This window comes from Hemitrygon akajei, chromosome 14, assembly GCF_048418815.1.
Source record: "Hemitrygon akajei chromosome 14, sHemAka1.3, whole genome shotgun sequence".
Lineage (NCBI taxonomy): Eukaryota > Metazoa > Chordata > Chondrichthyes > Myliobatiformes > Dasyatidae > Hemitrygon > Hemitrygon akajei.
Genome location: NC_133137.1, coordinates 97,663,990 through 97,682,391, shown reverse-complemented (window position 1 = coordinate 97,682,391; position 18,402 = coordinate 97,663,990). Strand labels below are relative to the sequence as shown.

Below are 18,402 nucleotides of genomic sequence, written 5' to 3'. Positions count from 1 at the left end.
CTTGTCTACCTATATCATTGGTGCCAATGTGTACCAAGACATCTGGCTGCTCACCATCCCCCCTGAGAATGCCATGGACACGATCCCGGACTTCCCACAAAACCACATATCGTACAAAATACTGCCCCTGGAGCTATTCTCACTATAGTATGCTCTAATAGATGAGGAATGAACAAAGATAACTTACAAGACAATTTACCTCACCCAACGCCTACTCTCACTTAAGCCTGATGAGCCAAAGCCACTCTAATGATTGGCACACTCCAAAAGAATGGCCACTCTGCTTGCACATGAATTATTCTTCTTGGCCCTTTCTAAATGAATCCCTCTTGCTGATTGGTCTCTCCTGAACTCGGACATACTGCTGTGAAACTCTGCCGTTAAAATCTCAATCACCACTCCAACTTAAAAAGTAGCTCTTTTTACTCACAAATGAAAAAATCTGCAGATGCTGAAAATCCAAGCAGCACACACAAGAGGCTGGAGGAACTCAACAGGCCAGGCAGCATCTATGGAAAAGAGAATAGTTGCCGTTTCGGGCCGAGACCCTTCATGAAGACCCCTGTCAAGGTTGATCCAGGTAGTGGGAGGTGGTATGCAGATGGAACATGGGAGGGTGTGAATGGTGCTGGGAGGAAATTGGTGGAAGGGATAAAGGGATGACAGAGATGTAATCCAATAGGTGATGAAGGCAGAGCAGGGAATAAAGTGAGGAGGTGGAGAGAGCAAATGGGAGCAGTGGGAGAAGGGATGCAGTTGGAAGAAAGTGAGGGTGATGGGCAGATGGAGAAGGTTAAGGAGGGGAATGGGACATGGTGATGGGACTCAGGTAGATCTGGAGGGGAGAACTAATGGACAGGGGGAGAGGATTTGCCAGAAGGTAGAAAATTCAATGTTCATAGTACCAGGTTTCAGGATGTGATGCCCAGGCAGAATATGAGCTGTCGTTTTTCATGCAGACTTGAGTACATGCTGTTTATTCTGTGAGTAAAGAATGACTGTTGTCCTTCAACATCTCTTGGCAGGTGAGGTTTCCCTCCTGCAATGTGGTCATGTCACTTGGGGAAGTTTTAATCTGGAAACAGGGTGATCAGAAACAGGAAAATCTCATTGGAAGGTCAGGAGTAGAATCCTCTGAGGAGTGTCACAGTTCCTAGAATTCTATGGGAAATCATCTCTTTCCCATTTCTGTCAATTATCTATTGAACAGAGATCCTTTATTTCACTCTCATGTGCTGTTGCCAGAACCCAGCACACCAATTGTGGCCAAAATGAATGAGTTAATTTTGCAAAGTCTGTGCTGAATTCCCCTCAGTTCAGCACTGAGTGTCGAGGTGGGGAGGAAGCAACAGTGGGACAGGAAGGCTGCTGGAAACTGGACTCATACAACAACACACACACAGCTCAGGATGCAATTCTCTTTATTATTGGCTGAGAAACTAAGTGAGTACAGACACCACAGACAGTGAGAGCGGCTACAAAGAAATCAGGGCACTGAATCCACTGTTTGAAATCATGAGTGGATGGTTCTGGAGTCTTCCAATTTCAGTGCAGTTTGTACGAACAAACAAAACCATGTCTCCTGTTACAGGGAAAATCATTCCACTGTTCAGAACCTTGAAACAGAGAAAAGGAATCCAAAGTGACCAGTTAGTCCATAAGCATAACGTCACAGAGGCTGAAAATCTGAAAATAATTCTTGAAATACTCAGTAGGTCAGGCAACATGTATAGTGAGAGAAACAGGTAAGTCATTGATGGAGATGTTATCTCTTTTCTCTCTCTGTAGATGCTGCCTCACCAGCTCAGTGTTAGAATCACAGGGTCACAGAACAATACATCATGGATAGAGGTGTTTCAGCCCAGTAAGTCCACGTCAAGCATGATTTCCACCCGTCCGGTCTCAATTTCCTGCATTTGGCCTGTACCATTCTAAACCCCATCCCTCTCTGTACTAATCCGAGTCCTCTTAATATGAGAATACTGACCCAGCCTCAATCACTGATGCTGGTAGCTCATTCCATATCCTCACCTCTGTCTGATTGAAGAAGTTGTCCTCTGTTCTCTTTAAAATCATTCCCCTCAAACCTAAATCGATGCCTCCTAATTTTCTCCTCCCCTAAACTGGGGAATAGACTTACCATCCATCTTTTCTATGCCTCTCATACTTCTAAACATTTTGTTCGGGTCACCTCAAAATGTTGGACTGGACTCAGATATTCCGAGGAATAGGGGCCCATTCTGGCCAATATCTCCCTTCAACCCCGTCCCTCTACTCCTGGCAACATCCTTCTAAATACTCTCTCTGTCCTTTCTGATGAAGACTACTGTGCTAAAAGCCTTTTTCAGCACTCGTTCTATCTGTGAAGCTGCTGTCAATGAACCATGCACATGTGCTCCTCTGTTCCTCTGTCCCACTGTAATCCAGAATGCCTGACCATACATAGACCAGATTGAATTTCCAAAATGAATCAGTTCTCATGCCCTGGCCCAATTTCTAAACTGAAGAAGATCCCCCTGTAATCTATAGTAACCTCTTTCACTATGACAACACCTCCTAATCTTGTGACTTCTGAAAACCTATTGAATTGAATTGAGGTGATGTTATTACTTACATCCGTCATATACATGAGGAGTAAAACTCTTTACATTACATCCCTGTCTAAATGTGCAATGTGCAACTTATAGTAATCTATAATAAATATTACGTACAATAGGATAGTCAGTATAACATAGAAATACAGTTGCATCAGCATGAATTAATCAGTCTGATGGCCTGGTGGAAGAAGCTGTCCGGAGCCTGTTGGTCCTGGCTTTTATCCCACGGTTCTGTTTCCTGGATGGAAGCAGCTGGAACAGTTTGTGGTTGGGGTGACTCGGGTCCCCAATGATCCTTGGGGCCCTTTTTATACACCTGTCTTTGTAAATGTCCTGAATAGTGGGAAATTCACAATTACAGATGCACTGGGTTGTCTGCACCACTCTCTGCAGAGTCCTGCGATTGAGAGAAGTACAGTTCCCATACCAGACAGTGATGCAGCCAATCAGGATGCTCTCAATTTGCCCCTATAGAAAGTTCTTAGGATTTGGGGGCCCATACCAAACTTCTTCAACCATCCCAGGTGAAAGAGGAGCTGTTGAGCATTTTCACCACACAGCTGGTATGTACAGGCCATGTGAGATCTTCGGTGAAGTTTATGCCGAGGAACTTAAAGCTGTTAAGCTTCTCAACCCCGGATCCATTGATGTCAATAGGGGCAAAACTATCTTCATTCCTTGTGCATTTGCATCCAGATCATTTAGATAACTAATGAATAACAAAGGTTCCGATATTGATGGTATAATGCCCAAAATCAATCTCCAAAACAAGAAACAAACTTCAACCACCAGCCTCTACCTTCCACTACAAAGCCATTTGAATCTATCTTACCTGCTCAGACTGGATTCAATGTGACTTAATGTTATAGAGCAGCCTACCACACAGAAAGTTATTAAAGGCCTTGTTAAGCTACCCAGCATTTTCAATTTTCAGATTAGTTTAAGTGTTCATTGTCTGTGAGCCATGAAGTTTCCCTGACCATGTTCCATGACTTTGCCTTGTGAATAAATGGAGTCACTTCCTGTGGACCATGTGCAGTCAGAGTGTGTGTTGCTCAAACCGGACATCACACAATATTCACCGGGGATTGAACTGTTCCAAACTGAGTGCTCGGTTCACGCTGGGTTGGAACTCTATGTGTGAGCTGGAAAATATGACTGTCCCATCAGAGATAATCTGAGCCCTCCCCATTCCATGGACCTCACATAATGGGGACAGAGTTTGTAATCCATTGAATAGTTTAATATACCATATGGAGTGATGCAGAAGTTGAACATAATATTTCAGGTTTCAATTTCACACTGATAACTTTACGCTTCTTCATGTTTTTGACTTTCTTTATCTTCAGTGGCACATTGTTGATCTTCCAAACCTGGTATTACATCCCTTGTACATCGCTCCACATACAAGGTAACACTGAGTTGAACCTGACGAAGTTCTCAATGTGAAATATTAACTCTGCTGTTCTCTCCATAGTTGCTGCCTGACCTGCTGAGTGCTTTGTGAAAATGCAGGTTTTATCTCAGATTCCCAGCACGGGAAGTGTCTTTTTTCATCCTCATACACTGTCTGTTCCCCTGACCCCTGCAATACATCCCATTTATCCTCCTCTAACTGCTGGGCAATGAGTCCAGTTCTGCTGAGCATGGGGCTGGTTCATTCCTTCTGTTGTGACAGTCCTCTTCAATACTGCGTCTGAAATGAACTTTAAAAAATAACATTTCTCTCACTGTTACACTTACTCGAAAAAAAATGAATGTGTGTACAGTCTTCTTTGCCTCCATGATTATTGGGTTCATTGTTAGCCCATTTTCTATAATTGTAGCATGTTCCATCACTTCATGTGAAATCCCCTTCCTGTGGGACATAAATCAGTGATTATTTCTGTGGGAACGTTCAGTAACCTGTCACTTAATGGTACAGGGAGGAGCTGTACCCGAGTCAGAGTGAGACCAGAATACGAGCAGACAGGACAAACGGGGCAGTGGATGAGATTTTAAATAACAGACTGTCAGAATGGGGGAAATCTCATGGAAGTAACAGAATTCTTGGAACAAAAGAAACTGGATCTGAGAGTAAAAGTCAGGGAAAATGAATTATGACAGCTCGGACAATGAGTCATTGAGTACAAATACACAGACTGGGCTCTGTCGTGGGCAAAGTACTGGAGAGTTTAACATCGGTAGCTGAGCGAAGGGCGCTGAGTAGGCTACGGTCAATTATGGATAACTCTGAACATCCTCTACATAGCACCATCCAGAGACAGAGAAGCAGTTTCAGCGACAGGTTACTATCGATGCAATGCTCCTCAGACAGGATGAAGAGGTCAATACTCCCCAATGCCATTAGGCTTTACAATTCTACCGCCAGGACTTAAGAACTTTTTAAAAGCTATTATTAATGCTTTTTGAGATAGTGATTTAGATGCATATCATATTTTTTACTGAGTTAAGTATTGTATGTAATTAGTTTTGCTACAACAAGTGTATGGGACATTGGAAAAAAGTTGAATTTCCCCATGGGGATGAATAAAGTATCTATCTATCTATCTAAACACTAGAGGGAGAAAGGACAGAAGAACTTCACATGAATGGACACAAACTACAAAACCAAATGGGAATTGGAGGCAGGAAAATTTGTGATACACTCAGATCCTGTGTACAGTTCTGGTCTCCAACGTATAGATAGGGTACGGAGACACCACTGAACATATTTGCAGGGAAAGGACCAGAAATGAGAGTTCATACTTATCAATAAAGTTTGAGAAAACTTGAATGTTGTCATCCTTCAATGACTGAGTTTGATCTCTCTGTCTCTCTATTTCTCTCTGTCTCTGTCTCTGTCTCTCTCACTCTCTTTCTGAATAGCTACCTGCTCTAGCTGTAGAACCAGAGCTACAATTAAAACTTGGATGTTAAAGCCAGATGATTGTGTGTGGAATGGCCAAGCATCTCACTGGGATCCTCCTTCAAATGTGAAGATTCAACAAGTTCAGCATGGAGAAAAGTTTCCACTTGAGGTGCAAGATCATATATATAGGAGAGTCACTGATCAATCCATAGAAACATAGAAAACCTACAGCACAATACAGGCCCTTTGGCCCACAAAGCTGTGCCGAAGATGTCCCTACCTTAGAACTACCTAGGCTTTACCCATAGTCCTCTATTTTTCTAAGCTCAATGTAGCCATCCAGGAGACGCTATCATTTCCGCCTCCACCGCCGCTGACAACCCATTCTATGCATTCATCACTCTCTGCGTAAAAAACTTACCCCTGACATCTCCCCTGTACCTAATTCCAAGCTCCTTAAAACTATGCCCTCTCGTACTAGCCATTTCAGCCCTGGGGTAAAGTCTCGGACTATTCGCACGATCAATGCCTCTCATCATCTTGTACACATCTATCAGGTCACCTCTCATCCTCCGTCACTCCAATGATGGTCTTCCATTGCTCATTGGTCCCTTAGAGAATCAGAGTGGACAGCTATGTGTGGATTCAAAAGAGATGGGGGAGATTTTGAACAATTTTTTTTCTTTGATATTCACTAAGGAGAAGGATATTGAATTGTGTAAGGTAAGGGAAACAAGTAGGGAAGTTATGGACACTGTGTCGATTAAACAGGAGGAAGTACTGGCGCTTTTAAGGAATATAAAAGTGGATAAATCTCCAGATCCTGACAGGATATTCCCTAGGTCCTTGAGGGAGGTTAGTGTAGAAATAGCAGGGGCTCTGACAGAAATATTTCAAATGTCATTAGAAACGAGGCTGGTGCCGGAGGATTGGCATATTGCTCATGTTGTTCCATTGTTTAGAAAGGGTTCTAAAAGTAAACCTAGCAATTATAGGCCTGTAAGTTTGAAGTCAGTGGTGGGTAAATTAATGGAAAGTATTCTTAGAAATGGTATATATAATTATCTGGATAGCCAGGGTCTGATTAGGAACAGTCAATATGGATTTGTGCGCAGAAGGTCATGTTTGACAAATCTTATTGAATTTTTTGAAGAGGTTACTAGGAAAGTTGACGAGGGTAAAGCAGTGGATGTTGTCTATATGGACTTCAGTAAGGCCTTTGACAAGGTTCCACACGGAAGGTTAGTTAGGAAGGTTCAGTCGTTAGGTATTAATATTGAAGTAGTAAAATGGATTCAACAGTGGCTGGATGGGAGTTGCCAGAGAGTAGTGGTGGATAACTATTTGTCAGGTTGGAGGCCGGTGACTAGTGGTGTGCCTCAGGGATCTGTACTGGGTCCAATGTTGTTTGTCATATACATTAATGATTTGGATGATGGGGTGGTAAATTGGATTAGTAAGTATGCAGATAATACTAAGATTGGTGGTGTTGTGGATAATGAAGTAGGTTTTCAAAGTTTGCAGAGAGATTTAGGCCAGTTAGAAGAGTGGGCTGAAAGATGGCAGATGGAGTTTAATGCTGATAAGTGTGAGGTGCTACATTTTGGTAGGACTAATCAAAATGGGATTAGTCCTACATGGTAAATGGTAGGGCATTGAGGAATGCAGTAGAACAGAGTGATCTAGGAATAATGGTGCATAGTTCCCTGAAGGTGGAATCTCATTTGGATAGGGTGGTGAAGAAAGCTTTTGGTATGCTGGCCTTTATAAATCAGAGCATTGAGTATAGCATTTGGGATGTAATGTTAAAATTGTACAAGGCATTGGAGAGGCCAAATTTGGAGTATTGTGTACAGTTCTGGTCACCAAATTATAGGAAAGATGTCAATAAAATAAAGAGAGTACAGAGGAGATTTACTAGAATGTTACCTGGGTTTCAGCACCTAAGTTACAGAGAAAAGTTGAACAAGTTAGGTTTTTATTCTTTGGAGCGTAGAAGGTTGAAGGGGGACTTGATAGAGGTATTTAAAATTATGAGGATAGATAGAGTTGATGCAGATAGGCTTTTTCCATTGAGAGTAGGGGGATTCAAACAAGAGGACATGAGTTGAGAGTTAGTGGGCAAAAGTTTAGGGGTAACATGAGGGGGAATTTCTTTACTCAGAGAGTGGTAGCTGTGTGGAATGATTTTACAGTAGAAGTGGTAGAGGCAGGTTTGGTATTGTCATTTAAAGTAAAATTGGATAGGTATATGGACAGGAAAGGAATGGAGGGTTATGGGCTGAGTGCAGGTCGGTGGGACTGGGTAAGAGTAAGCGTTCGGCACGTACTAGAAGGGCCGAGTTGGCCTGTTTCCGTGCTGTAATTGTTATATGGTTATAAGGAGAAAAGGCTGAGTTCACTCAACCTGTTCTCATAAGGCATGCTCCCCAATCCAGGCAACATCCTTGTAAATCTCCTCTGCATCCTTTCTATGGTTTCCACATCCTTCCTGTAGTGAGGCAACCAGAATTGAACACAATACTCCAAATGGGGTCTGACCAGGGTCCTCTATGGCTGCAACTTTACTTTTCAGCTCGTAAACTCAATTCCACGATTGATGAAGGCCAATGCATCGTATGCCTTCTTAACCACAGAGTCAACCCTGTGTAGCAGCTTTGAGTGTACTATGGACTCGGATCCCAAGATCCCTCTAATCCTCCATGTTGCTAAGAGTCTTACCATAAATGTCTTATTCTGCCATCATATTTGACCTACCAAAATGAACCACCTCACACTTACCTGAGTTGAACTCCATATGCCACTTCGCAGCCCAGTTTTGCATCTTATCAATGTCCCGCTGTAACCTCTAACAACCCTTCACACTGTCCACAACACCCCAACCTTTGTGTCATCAGCAAATTTACAAACCTAACCCTCCACTTCCTCATCCAGGTCATTTATAAAAATCACAAAGAGTATGGGTCCCAGAGCAGATCCCTGAGGCATGCCACTGGTCACCGGCCTCGATGCAGACTATGACTGGTCTACAACCACACTTTCCCTTCTGTGGGCAAGCGAGTTTTGGATCCACAAAGCAATATCCTCATGGATCCCATGCCTCCTTACTTTCTTAATAAGCCTTGCATGGGGTACCTTATCAAATGTCTTGCTAAAATCCATATACACTACATCTATGGCTCTACCTTCATCAATGTGATAAATCACATCCTCAAAAAAATTCAATCAGGCTCATATGGCATCACCTGCCTTTGACAATGCCATTCTGACTATTCCTAATCATATTATGTCTCTCCAAATTTTCATAAATCCTGCCTCTCAGGATCACTTCCATCAACTTACCAACCACTGAAGTAAGACTCACTGGCATATAATTTCCTGGGCTATCCCTACTCCCTTTCTTGAATAAGGGAACAACATCCACAACCCTCCAATCTACTGGAACCTCTCCTGTCCTCATTGATGATGCAAAGATCATTACCCAGAGGCTCAGCAATCTCCTCCCTCACTTCCCACAGTAGCCTGGGGTACATCCTGTCTGACCCTGGTGACTTATCCATCTTGATGCTTTCCATAAGCTCCAGTTCATCTTCTTCCTTGATATCTACATGCTTAAGCTTTTCACTCTACTGCAAGCCATCCCTACAATCACCAGAATCCTTTTCCGTAGTGAATACTGAAGCACAGTATTCATTCAGCACCTCCTCTATTTCCTCTGGTTACATACACACTTTTCCACTAACACACTTGATTGGTCCTATTCTCTCACATCTTATCCTCTTGCTCTTCATATACTTATAGAATATCTCGGGGTTTTTCTTAATCCTTTCCACCAAGGCCTTTCCATGGCTCCTTCTGGCTCTCCTAATTTCATTCTTAAGCTCCTTCCTGCTAGCCTTATAGTCTTATAGTTTCCTATCATTACCTAGTTTTTTGAACCATTTATAAGCTCTTCTTTTCTTCTTGACTAGATTTACAACAGCCTTTGTGCACCACGGATCTTGCACCCTACTATCCTTTCCATGTCTCATTGGAATGTACCTACTCAGAACCCCACACAAATATCCCCTGAACAGTTCCCACATTTCTTCCATACATTTCCCTGAGAACATCTGTTTCCAATTCCATGCCCCACCTCTTTTGCCTCCCTCCCTATCCTTTCTGAAACATCTAAAGCCTGACACTTGAAGCAGTCATTCCTGCCCCTGCACCATCCAAGTCTCTGTAATGGCCACAACATCATAGCTCCAAGTGCTGATCCACACTCTAAGCTCATCCGCTTTATTCATAATACTCCTCGCATTAAAATAGACACATTTCAAACTATCGGTCTGAGCACGACCCTTCTATATCATCTGCCTATCCTCCCTTTCACTCTGTGTCCGAGCTTCCTCTATTTGAGAGCCAACCACCCTTTCCTCCATCAATTCAGTTCGGTTCCCACTAACAGGCTCCTCGAGAGAAACCCTTTTCTCCAGACTGTTTAGGATGTGACTCACTGGGGTCAATGTTCGGTGAGGAAAAGATGGAGAAATGAAAGCCACACAGATTGTGTCAAATGAAGGAGGGAGAGAGAAAGCTCATGTGGAGATAAAGAGGGACATAAACATTTGGAATTTATTTGTTCCCAGGACACAGTGACGTTGTGAATAACCAGCATTTATTGTCCTTCCCTGATCATTGTCTGACTATTTCATACGGCAGCTAAGATTCTACACACTGGAGTCACAGTGAGGCCAGACTGGGGAATTATTGGATTTACTGCATTTTATTTACTTGGATGTATTTATATGTATTATATATATATATATATTTATATGTATTATACTTTATTTACAAGTTCCCTGGATGCTGGAATGGGATTCAAACTCATGTCCCTGGATCATTCGGATACACCCAACTTCACACTCACACTGCCACATCCGAGTTACTCAGCAGGTTGTCCAGTGTAATTCTATCTGTGGTAACAATGTAACACATCATCATGAACTTTACCTTCCATATGTCATTCAGGCCAATCCACGCCCATGGGTTCCGCCTATTCACAACACTGATCACCCTAGAAACGAATCTGTTGTGTTCATCTGAGGTCACAGTTGCCAGATTTCCGTAATGATGGAGTTGATTGCAGAACTCCTATAAATAAAAGAGTATCATTATCTTTAATCCTCACACTGGGCCCTCAGCAAATCATCTGACCTGTTGTTAGGAATTTCCTTAAACAGACTTGTTTTTTTTCAAAGTGTTTGCTGTCAAAACAAACACTATTGTTAACTGCTGGTTGTCGAGTTTCTCCTAAATTATCCTGTGTCTGATCCCCTATAATAAGTAGATTGATTTGTTTACTCTCGGGGCTGGGGTGTGGGGTAGGATAAACTATCAAGTGGAAGCTGCAGCAACCAGGTCTCTGGCACTGAGTCTGTCTCTGTGGTTCAGAAGGGATGGGGGTCAAGAGGAATGCAGTAGTGATAGGGGATTCCATTTTAGAAGAGCAGAAAGCAGATTCTGTGGACCTGAAAAAAACACCCAGATGGTATGTTGCCTCCCAGTTGCCAGGGTTAGAGGTGTCTCAGACTGGGTCACGGCATTCTAAAGGGGGAGGGTGAACAACCAAAAGTTGTGCAACATATTGGTACCAAAGACAGAGATAAGAAAAATGAGGAGTTCCTGAAAAGAGAATATAGGGGGTTAGGCAAAAACCTAAAAAGCAGAACCTCCAGGGTAGTGATCTCTGGATTGCTGCCAGTGCCACATGACGGTGGAGGTGGGGTGGTAAGAATAGGTTGAATTGGCACATGAAGGTGTGGCTTGAGAATTGGTACAGCGGATTGTGGTGAACTAGATATACCTGTCTGACTGCTCCTGTGGCTCCTCCCACAGACCCTGCTGACTGCCCCTGTGGCTCCTCCCACAGACCCCTGTATAAAGGCGACTGTGGCCTGCTGCTCTCCCTCATTTTCCCAGGATGTAGTGTTGTTCTTCAGTCAATAAAAGCCGATATCTCACTTCCTAAGTCTCAGCGTGAGTTATTGATGGTGCATCACGGATATTATCCTGAACAGTGGTTGGAAAGATATTGGAGTCTGTCATTAAAAACAAGCTTTTGGGGTACTTAAAAGCACATGATAAAATAGGCCAAAGTCAGTATGGTTTTCTAAAGGGGAAGTATTGTCTGACAAATCTGTTGGAATTCTTTTAGGAAATAGCAGGCTGGATACTCAGACTCAGTGCATGTTGTTTCTTTGGATTTTCAGAAGGACATTTCTGCAGATGAGGCTGCCTAACATGATAAGAGTCTGTGGTAATACAGGAAATGTTCTAGCATGGATAGAAGATTGACTGACAGGAGGCAAAGAGTCTGTATAACAGGGGCCTTTTCTGCTTGGCTGCTGGTGACTAGTGGTGTGCACAGGGGTCGTGTTGGGACTGCTTCTTTTCTCATAATATGACAATGATTTGCTTGAAGGAATTAATGGATTTGTAGCCAAGTTTGTGGACGATATGAAAACAGGAGGAGGGGCAGATAGTGCTCAGGAAGCAGGGTGTGTACAGAAAGACAGATGGGTTGGGGCAAGGGCATAGAAGTGGCAGATAGAATACAGAGAAGGACAGGCATGATCATGCACTTTGGCAGAAGGAATAAAGATGTGGACTATATTCTAACTGGGGAGAACATTCAAACATCAGAGCTGCAAGGGACGAGGGAGTAGTCATGCAGGATTCCCTGAAGGTTAACTCGCAGATTGAGTCAGTGGTAAGCAAGGCAAATGCAATGATGTCATTCATTTAAAGAGGACTGGAATACAAAAGCAAGGATGAAATGCTGAGGATTTATAAGACATTGGTCTGACTGAACTTTGAGTATTGTGAACAGTTTAGGTCCTCCTTTCTTATAAAGATGCACTGTGATTTGAGAGCATCCAAAGGAGGTTCATGAGAATGATGCCAGAAATGAAGGAGTAACATTTGATTTTTTGGGCCTTTATTCACTGAAGTTTAGAAGAAAGAAAGGAGATCTCATTGAATCCTATCAAGTCTTGAAATGCCGAGATGCAGTTGATGTAGAGAGGATGTATCCAGTAGTGAAGGAGTTGAGGACTAGAGGGCACCGGTTCACGATTGTGGGACAGGGATTTGGAACAGGGATGAGGGCAAATTTCTTTAGCCAGAGGGTGGTGAATCTGGAATTCAGACAGCTTTCCAGATAAAGTAACCTGGTATATTTAAGGTGAAAGTTGATAGTTCATTGATTAATCAGGGTTTTGAGGGTTACAGGGAGAAGGCAGGAGAATGGGATTGAGAGGGATAACAAATCAGCCAATGTTGGAATAGTGGAGCGGATTTGATTGGCTGAATAGCCTGACTTATGATCTTATGGTTTTATGGTCTTTATTTCCCAGTTTTTCACTCATTGATCTGACTGATAGGAACTGGAGCCCACAACCACAGTGAAGCACACCCTGTAACACATGAACCCATCATTGACAATTCAGCTAGAGGCTGTGCTGTGAGTTAATGGGAATAAACCAGCAGAGCCCAACATTCTCCAGGGCTTGCTGCACAATTGTTGGGTTTCAGGGGCTTACCTCAGCTTCTTTCCATGTCTTTTGGTGACTGTAATACCGGTAACAGGAGTCTACATCAGGATAATAAAACCAGTTTTCATCACAACGTCCTTGGGTTAGTTGTATGTGCCATCGCTCCTCCAAGTCCACGGGATCATTCTCTTGTTTTTGGGTAGGAATTGAGCCTTAAAACAGATAGAATAATTAAACAATTCCCATTAGTCACAACATCAGACACACTGTGGATTTGCAGAAGATGGCCAGTGCTCTTTACCCACATCATGGTGCCAGAGGACTGAGGGCTTTCTGGACGGACACCATTCTTTGTAACAGGGACACTGGTTAAACTTGACAACAACAAATGACTGTCTGACACTGGTGGTAGGAAATGTTTACAAACAGTTCTGAGGGATGGAACAAATTCATATTTAATGTTTAGCAGGTTAATCTAGGATAAAACATTTTGTAAAGAGATGGTTTTATCTGATGAGAAATTGAATTTTTGGAGGCTATAATTAAGTAAGGATAGAAGGTTTCATGTGGCAAGCATGGATTTTAACAAAATGCTTGAGAAAGTCTCATTCAGTTGATACAAGTAGATCTAAGAGAAACAAATTTATGAAACATTTTGTTCAGTCCACACCTGGAGTTTATTATTGCACAGGAGAGAGTGCAGAGGAGAGTCACTGAGACATGTGAGGTGGAGCGTTTCAGATATGAGAAGGGACTGGATGGAATTGGTTTGTTTCCCTGGAGTAGAGGAGGCTGAATGAAGACCTCATAGATAACCACAATATAATGAGGGGCATCATTTGGGTGGAGGTGAGAAAATATTCACCAGTACAGAGACTTCTAAAATGAGAGGACATGGTTTAAGGAGAGGGATAAGAATTTCAAAGGGGATCTAAAGATTTACTTCACCAAAAGTATGAATTCTATTTAGCATTCACTTCCTGAGATGGTGGGAGAGGTGGGTATTCTCACAGCACTTGCAAACATTGGAGAAACACTTCAATCACAATGGCACGATGGATGGCGACAGGCCAAGTGTGGTGAAGGGGGTGAGGAGAATTATACTTGATGGTTGACGTGGATATGGTGGCTAATGGCTTTCTTGTTGTACAATCTGTTGACTTCAATGTAAAATTATAGATTGGCTCAGGGTTAGTATTGGAAGGATGTGTGATACATGACAGGACCTCTACTTTCTTAGAACTTTGCATAGATTTGGCCTGTCAGCTAGACTTTGACAAACTGTTATAGATGCATACAGGAGAGGATCCTGACTGGTTTTCTAAAAAACTACAGAAAGTTGTGGATACAGCTCAGTTCATCACAGGAAAAGCCCACCTGAAAATCTAGCACATTAACCAGAATTGCTGCCATAAGAAATCTGAATCCATTTTCAAGACCCCACCACCCACTATCCAGGTCATGCTCTCTTCTTGCTTCAACCTTCACACAAACAGCATAGGAACCTTCAGCACCACACCACCAGGTTTATGAACAGTTATTACCCTGTAAACCTCAGGCTCCTGAACTAGCATGGATAATGCAAAACACCTCAACTCTGAACTCATTCCACAAACTATCAACCTCGAAAGGGTGTCTGCACGAGTGTGACTCCACAATTCATGTTCTCAGTATTTTACACAATTTCTCTTCTTTTGCAACTTTGTTGTTCATCTGACTTAAAATACATAAAATTTGTCATAAATTCAGTTGTGTTCTTATTGACTGCAAGAAAATGATAATCAGGGTAGCAATGGCTGACCTATGCATAATTTGAGAATAACGTTTCTTTGACTTTACAATGAAGATGTTTGCTGATGATTCTAAAGCTGACATTCTTGTAGACAGTATAGACCAATGATTAGGTTACAGGAAGACATTTGTCGACTGGTCAGCTAGGAACAAAAGTGGAAGTGGAAATCAATCCTGAGAGAATCTGGCCATGCATTTGTTGGGATCTAACAATACAAGGGTACTTATGGGGAATGGTGAGATAGTAAGCAGTGGGAGCATGGACTTCCAAGACAAGCTCTGCAGAGGGTCAAAAGCCAAAGGGATGGATACAAGTAGTTGTTCACAGGATTTATGGTGATGGAGAGAAATATTTTCAGCACATCTGCTCTTTATCTTTCTGATTCTCTGCCTAGTCCTACCTACTGGCATCTAAACTACAACCCTCCATATCAATCTCATCTAAATACCAATCCAAACTTCTCTAAAATGTTGCAATTGAATCCAAATCTGCCACTTCAGCTGACAGCTCAATTCACACATGTACCACCCTCAGAAATAGTTACCCTTCAGATTTCCCATAAATATTTCATCTTTCACCCTAAACCTCTGACCTCTAGTTCTACTCTCACCCACCCCCAGGGTAAAAAGCCTGCATGCACTCACCCCATCTATGGTCATTATCGTTTGGTATTCTTCTCTGACATTTCGCCTCATTCTCCTGTGCTCCAGGGCGTGATGTCCTAGCCAATTGAACCTATTCCTGTAACTCAGGTCCTCCCAAAGTACAACACCTCATACTTGTCTACCGTAAATCTACCTGCTATTTTTCAGTCTAGTTTCCCAGCTGGTTCAGATCATGCTGCAAGATTTGATAACCTTCCTCACTGTCCACTATGCATCAGTCTTGATATCATCTAATGTCTTTGTCTCCTGATCTCTAGGAGAGTCTCTGACTCATCTTCCATCTCAATAGCTCAAAGTTGAATGTCCCAAACAAATCATTTCCTACCATACCCCAACTGGACCCAATGCCCACAAATTCCCATGTCCCACAGTCCCAACACAGTGTTGTGTTGTGACAGATATATATTTGTACAGTTCCTTGAATCAATGGGCCTTACCTGCCACATCACTGACAAGCAGTGTGGTCACCACCAAAACCCACATCAGCATCATGTTTCTTCCCTCAGACCTGAAACACAAGAAAATAATTCATCATTAGTGTTAGGTTTCCCACAAAGGTAGGGATATCCTGCTGCCACTCTCACCTCACTCTCCCCCAGCTCTCTGTGTCGAATAGATTTCCAATCCTGAGGCACCCCTATTTATGTGTAGGTCCTAGACGTTGGAGGTTTCAAGAACCATTGAAATCAAACTCAATTGGCTGGACCCACCTATATAAAAAATTCTGCAAACCAATCACTGACAGATTTGAACATGATGATTGGGAAACTGCAGGAATGTCTTGTGAGCTTTAAGCGTGACTGTGGAATGTTCCTCTGTAACTGAACACTGAGAAATAGAGGCTGCCTAAAACATTTATGTACCCATGATGTTTTTCATGAAATCAGATCTCAATAAATATTATCAATAACAATTACAATGTAATTTTCAGGTGAATACTTCATCAGCTACAGATTATGATGAACTTACTCATTCATACAATTGTCCTGGTCTTTTTCCTCATCCATTTCCCATCGTGGGGGAAGATCTTTCTCTGTCACTGACTCTGGAAAGTTTGCAATCCATTTGTAAGGACTGGGTTCAATTTAGAATCATGGTCTCTGTCCAACAAAAGGTTGCAGTGAACTCTGCTCAGAAGGAGCTTGGAAGGATGTGGAGATAATAGATTGCTTGATACTTGATGTTTTTCCAGGGACAGTTCTGGAAGATGTATGAACTAACCTGATGTGGGAATGAATCCATTGATCTCCAGTGGAATGAGACTGATGGGCCAAACAGATCTTCCTTTCCCTGGATCTTCTCTTGTTCCCCAATCATGTTCTATCAGTAGATTTCAGATCCTGACAACTCCCTGATCAAAAGTGATTCCTCCTGTCACCTCTGATCACCACTTATCAATTATCTAAGATCTCTACCCTCTAGTTAATGTCCCCACTGCCAAGCAGTAGGCTGTAGGAAGTTATTGATAAATCAGCTGATGATCGTTGTGTCTGAGACACTGACCTAAGCAATTCATGCAGTGATGTTCTGGGCTGGATACTCTACCACAGCCAACTTACATTGAATGAGTAATGAATCCAACCATTGAAATATTCTCTCCATGATGTCCCTTGTCTTAGAATGACCAGGTCACCTCAATGCTGCATTCAGTCAAATGCTGCCATGTTTTAAATGAGTGACGCTGTGACTTCAGCACTTCACCAGTGGAATCCGGCTGTTTGTTCTGCATTTGGACCAAGGCTGTGAAAGGCTTGATCTTCATGAAACTGACAAGAAGAAGACATTAACAATTTCCTGAGATTTTGTTCAAAAGAACACAAAACTAACTCTTATTCAGAAGAAAAAATGCATAAATGTTGTAAATCTGATATAAAAAGGCTGCAAATATTGCTCATTATAGAGCATTTGCACAGGAAGACATGGGAAAGTAAAGATAAATATGCACTGTAACTGTGTAGAACAAGGGTTAAAGGAAAGTTGGTGGATTGTTGATTGGAGAGTAACTGAACAAGTTTAACAAAACTGAAGCAGATGTAAGATTGTGAGAGAAGATTTGCAGAGAATGTTATTATTTAACTCACATTCTTCTTTGTTCTACACAGGTCCATTGTTTTTTCTCACTCTGTGATAGTTGAGATGTATTAATAGGATCTTGTTAATAAACTAGTATTTCTGTACTACCTAGTTGCTGGAAAGTGCAGATAATGCAAAGCTTTAAAATGTTATTGTTGACATATGTCACACCAGTGGAATTAAACTAATACAACAAAAATATATCAGACATATGCACAAAATGTACAGAAGCTAGAGGTTCATTGTTTCATTGTATGTGGCAATGTAGAGAGACTGGAGCATTCTGGGAAGAGGTACGAGCTATAATCGAGAAAATTATTTCAAAACAAGGTTCACTGGACCCTAAACTCTTTCTGTTGTGTTTGTACCTAGAGAAACATAATTACAGTAAAAATGAACAAGCATTTATAGATCTCAGCTTACTTCATGCTAAAAAATGTATTGCACAATTATGGCAAACTACTCATAGATCAAGCACTACTCAATGGATAAGGCAGATGTTATCAAAGGGAAGTCAAAGCTATTGTAAAAGCAAAAGAAAAGGCATACAACAAAGAAAAAATTAGATTGGGAAGTTTTTAAAAACCTACAGAGAGCAACTAAAATATCATCTGAAGGGAAAAGATAAAATGTGAAAGCAAGCTAGCAAATAATATCATAGTGGATAGTAAAAGTACTTTTCAAGTATGTTAAAAATAAAAGAGTGGATATAGGACTGCTAGAAAATGAGGCAGGAGAAATAATAATGGGGAGAAGGAGATGGCTGATGAACTAATTGAGTACTTTGCATCAGTCTTCACTGTGGAAGACACGAGCAGCATGCCTGATGTTGTAGTGTGTGAAGGACAAGAAGTGGGTGCAGTTTCTTTTACAAGAGAGAAGGTAC

General features: G+C 42.0%; 1 protein-coding gene and 1 long non-coding RNA gene across 2 annotated transcripts; both read right to left on the bottom strand.

Moving 5' to 3' along the window:
* Positions 1 to 1,404: 1,404 nt before the first annotated feature.
* Positions 1,405 to 4,448, bottom strand: LOC140739033 (uncharacterized). The gene is made up of 2 exons (XR_012101545.1): positions 4,341 to 4,448; positions 1,405 to 1,616 (listed from the first exon to the last, which is right to left on the bottom strand). It is a non-coding gene; the product is annotated as an uncharacterized lncRNA (long non-coding RNA).
* A 5,908-nt stretch (positions 4,449 to 10,356) lies between these two features.
* On the bottom strand, positions 10,357 to 16,051 carry LOC140738206 (snaclec bitiscetin subunit beta-like). Its single transcript, XM_073065312.1, has 4 exons — positions 16,028 to 16,051; positions 15,881 to 15,951; positions 13,035 to 13,198; positions 10,357 to 10,584 (listed from the first exon to the last, which is right to left on the bottom strand). The coding sequence occupies exons 2-4, from the start codon at positions 15,933 to 15,935 to the stop codon at positions 10,357 to 10,359; spliced, it is 447 nt and encodes a 148-aa protein (XP_072921413.1). The 5' UTR covers positions 15,936 to 15,951; positions 16,028 to 16,051.
* Between the last annotated feature and the right edge of the window lie 2,351 nt (positions 16,052 to 18,402).

What these genes read in the sequence shown, in the direction of transcription:
- LOC140738206 (XM_073065312.1), bottom strand. Translation starts at nt 15,935, where the DNA reads ATGATGCTGATGTGGGTTTTGGTGGTGACCACACTGCTTGTCAGTGAT. An exon ending in GCTTGTCAGTGATGTGGCAG is followed by an intron (nt 13,199 to 15,880) that starts GTAAGGCCCATT and finishes ATCTGTTTTAAG; the next exon opens with GCTCAATTCCTACCCAAAAA. An exon ending in AGACATGGAAAGAAGCTGAG is followed by an intron (nt 10,585 to 13,034) that starts GTAAGCCCCTGA and finishes TTTTATTTATAG; the next exon opens with GAGTTCTGCAATCAACTCCA.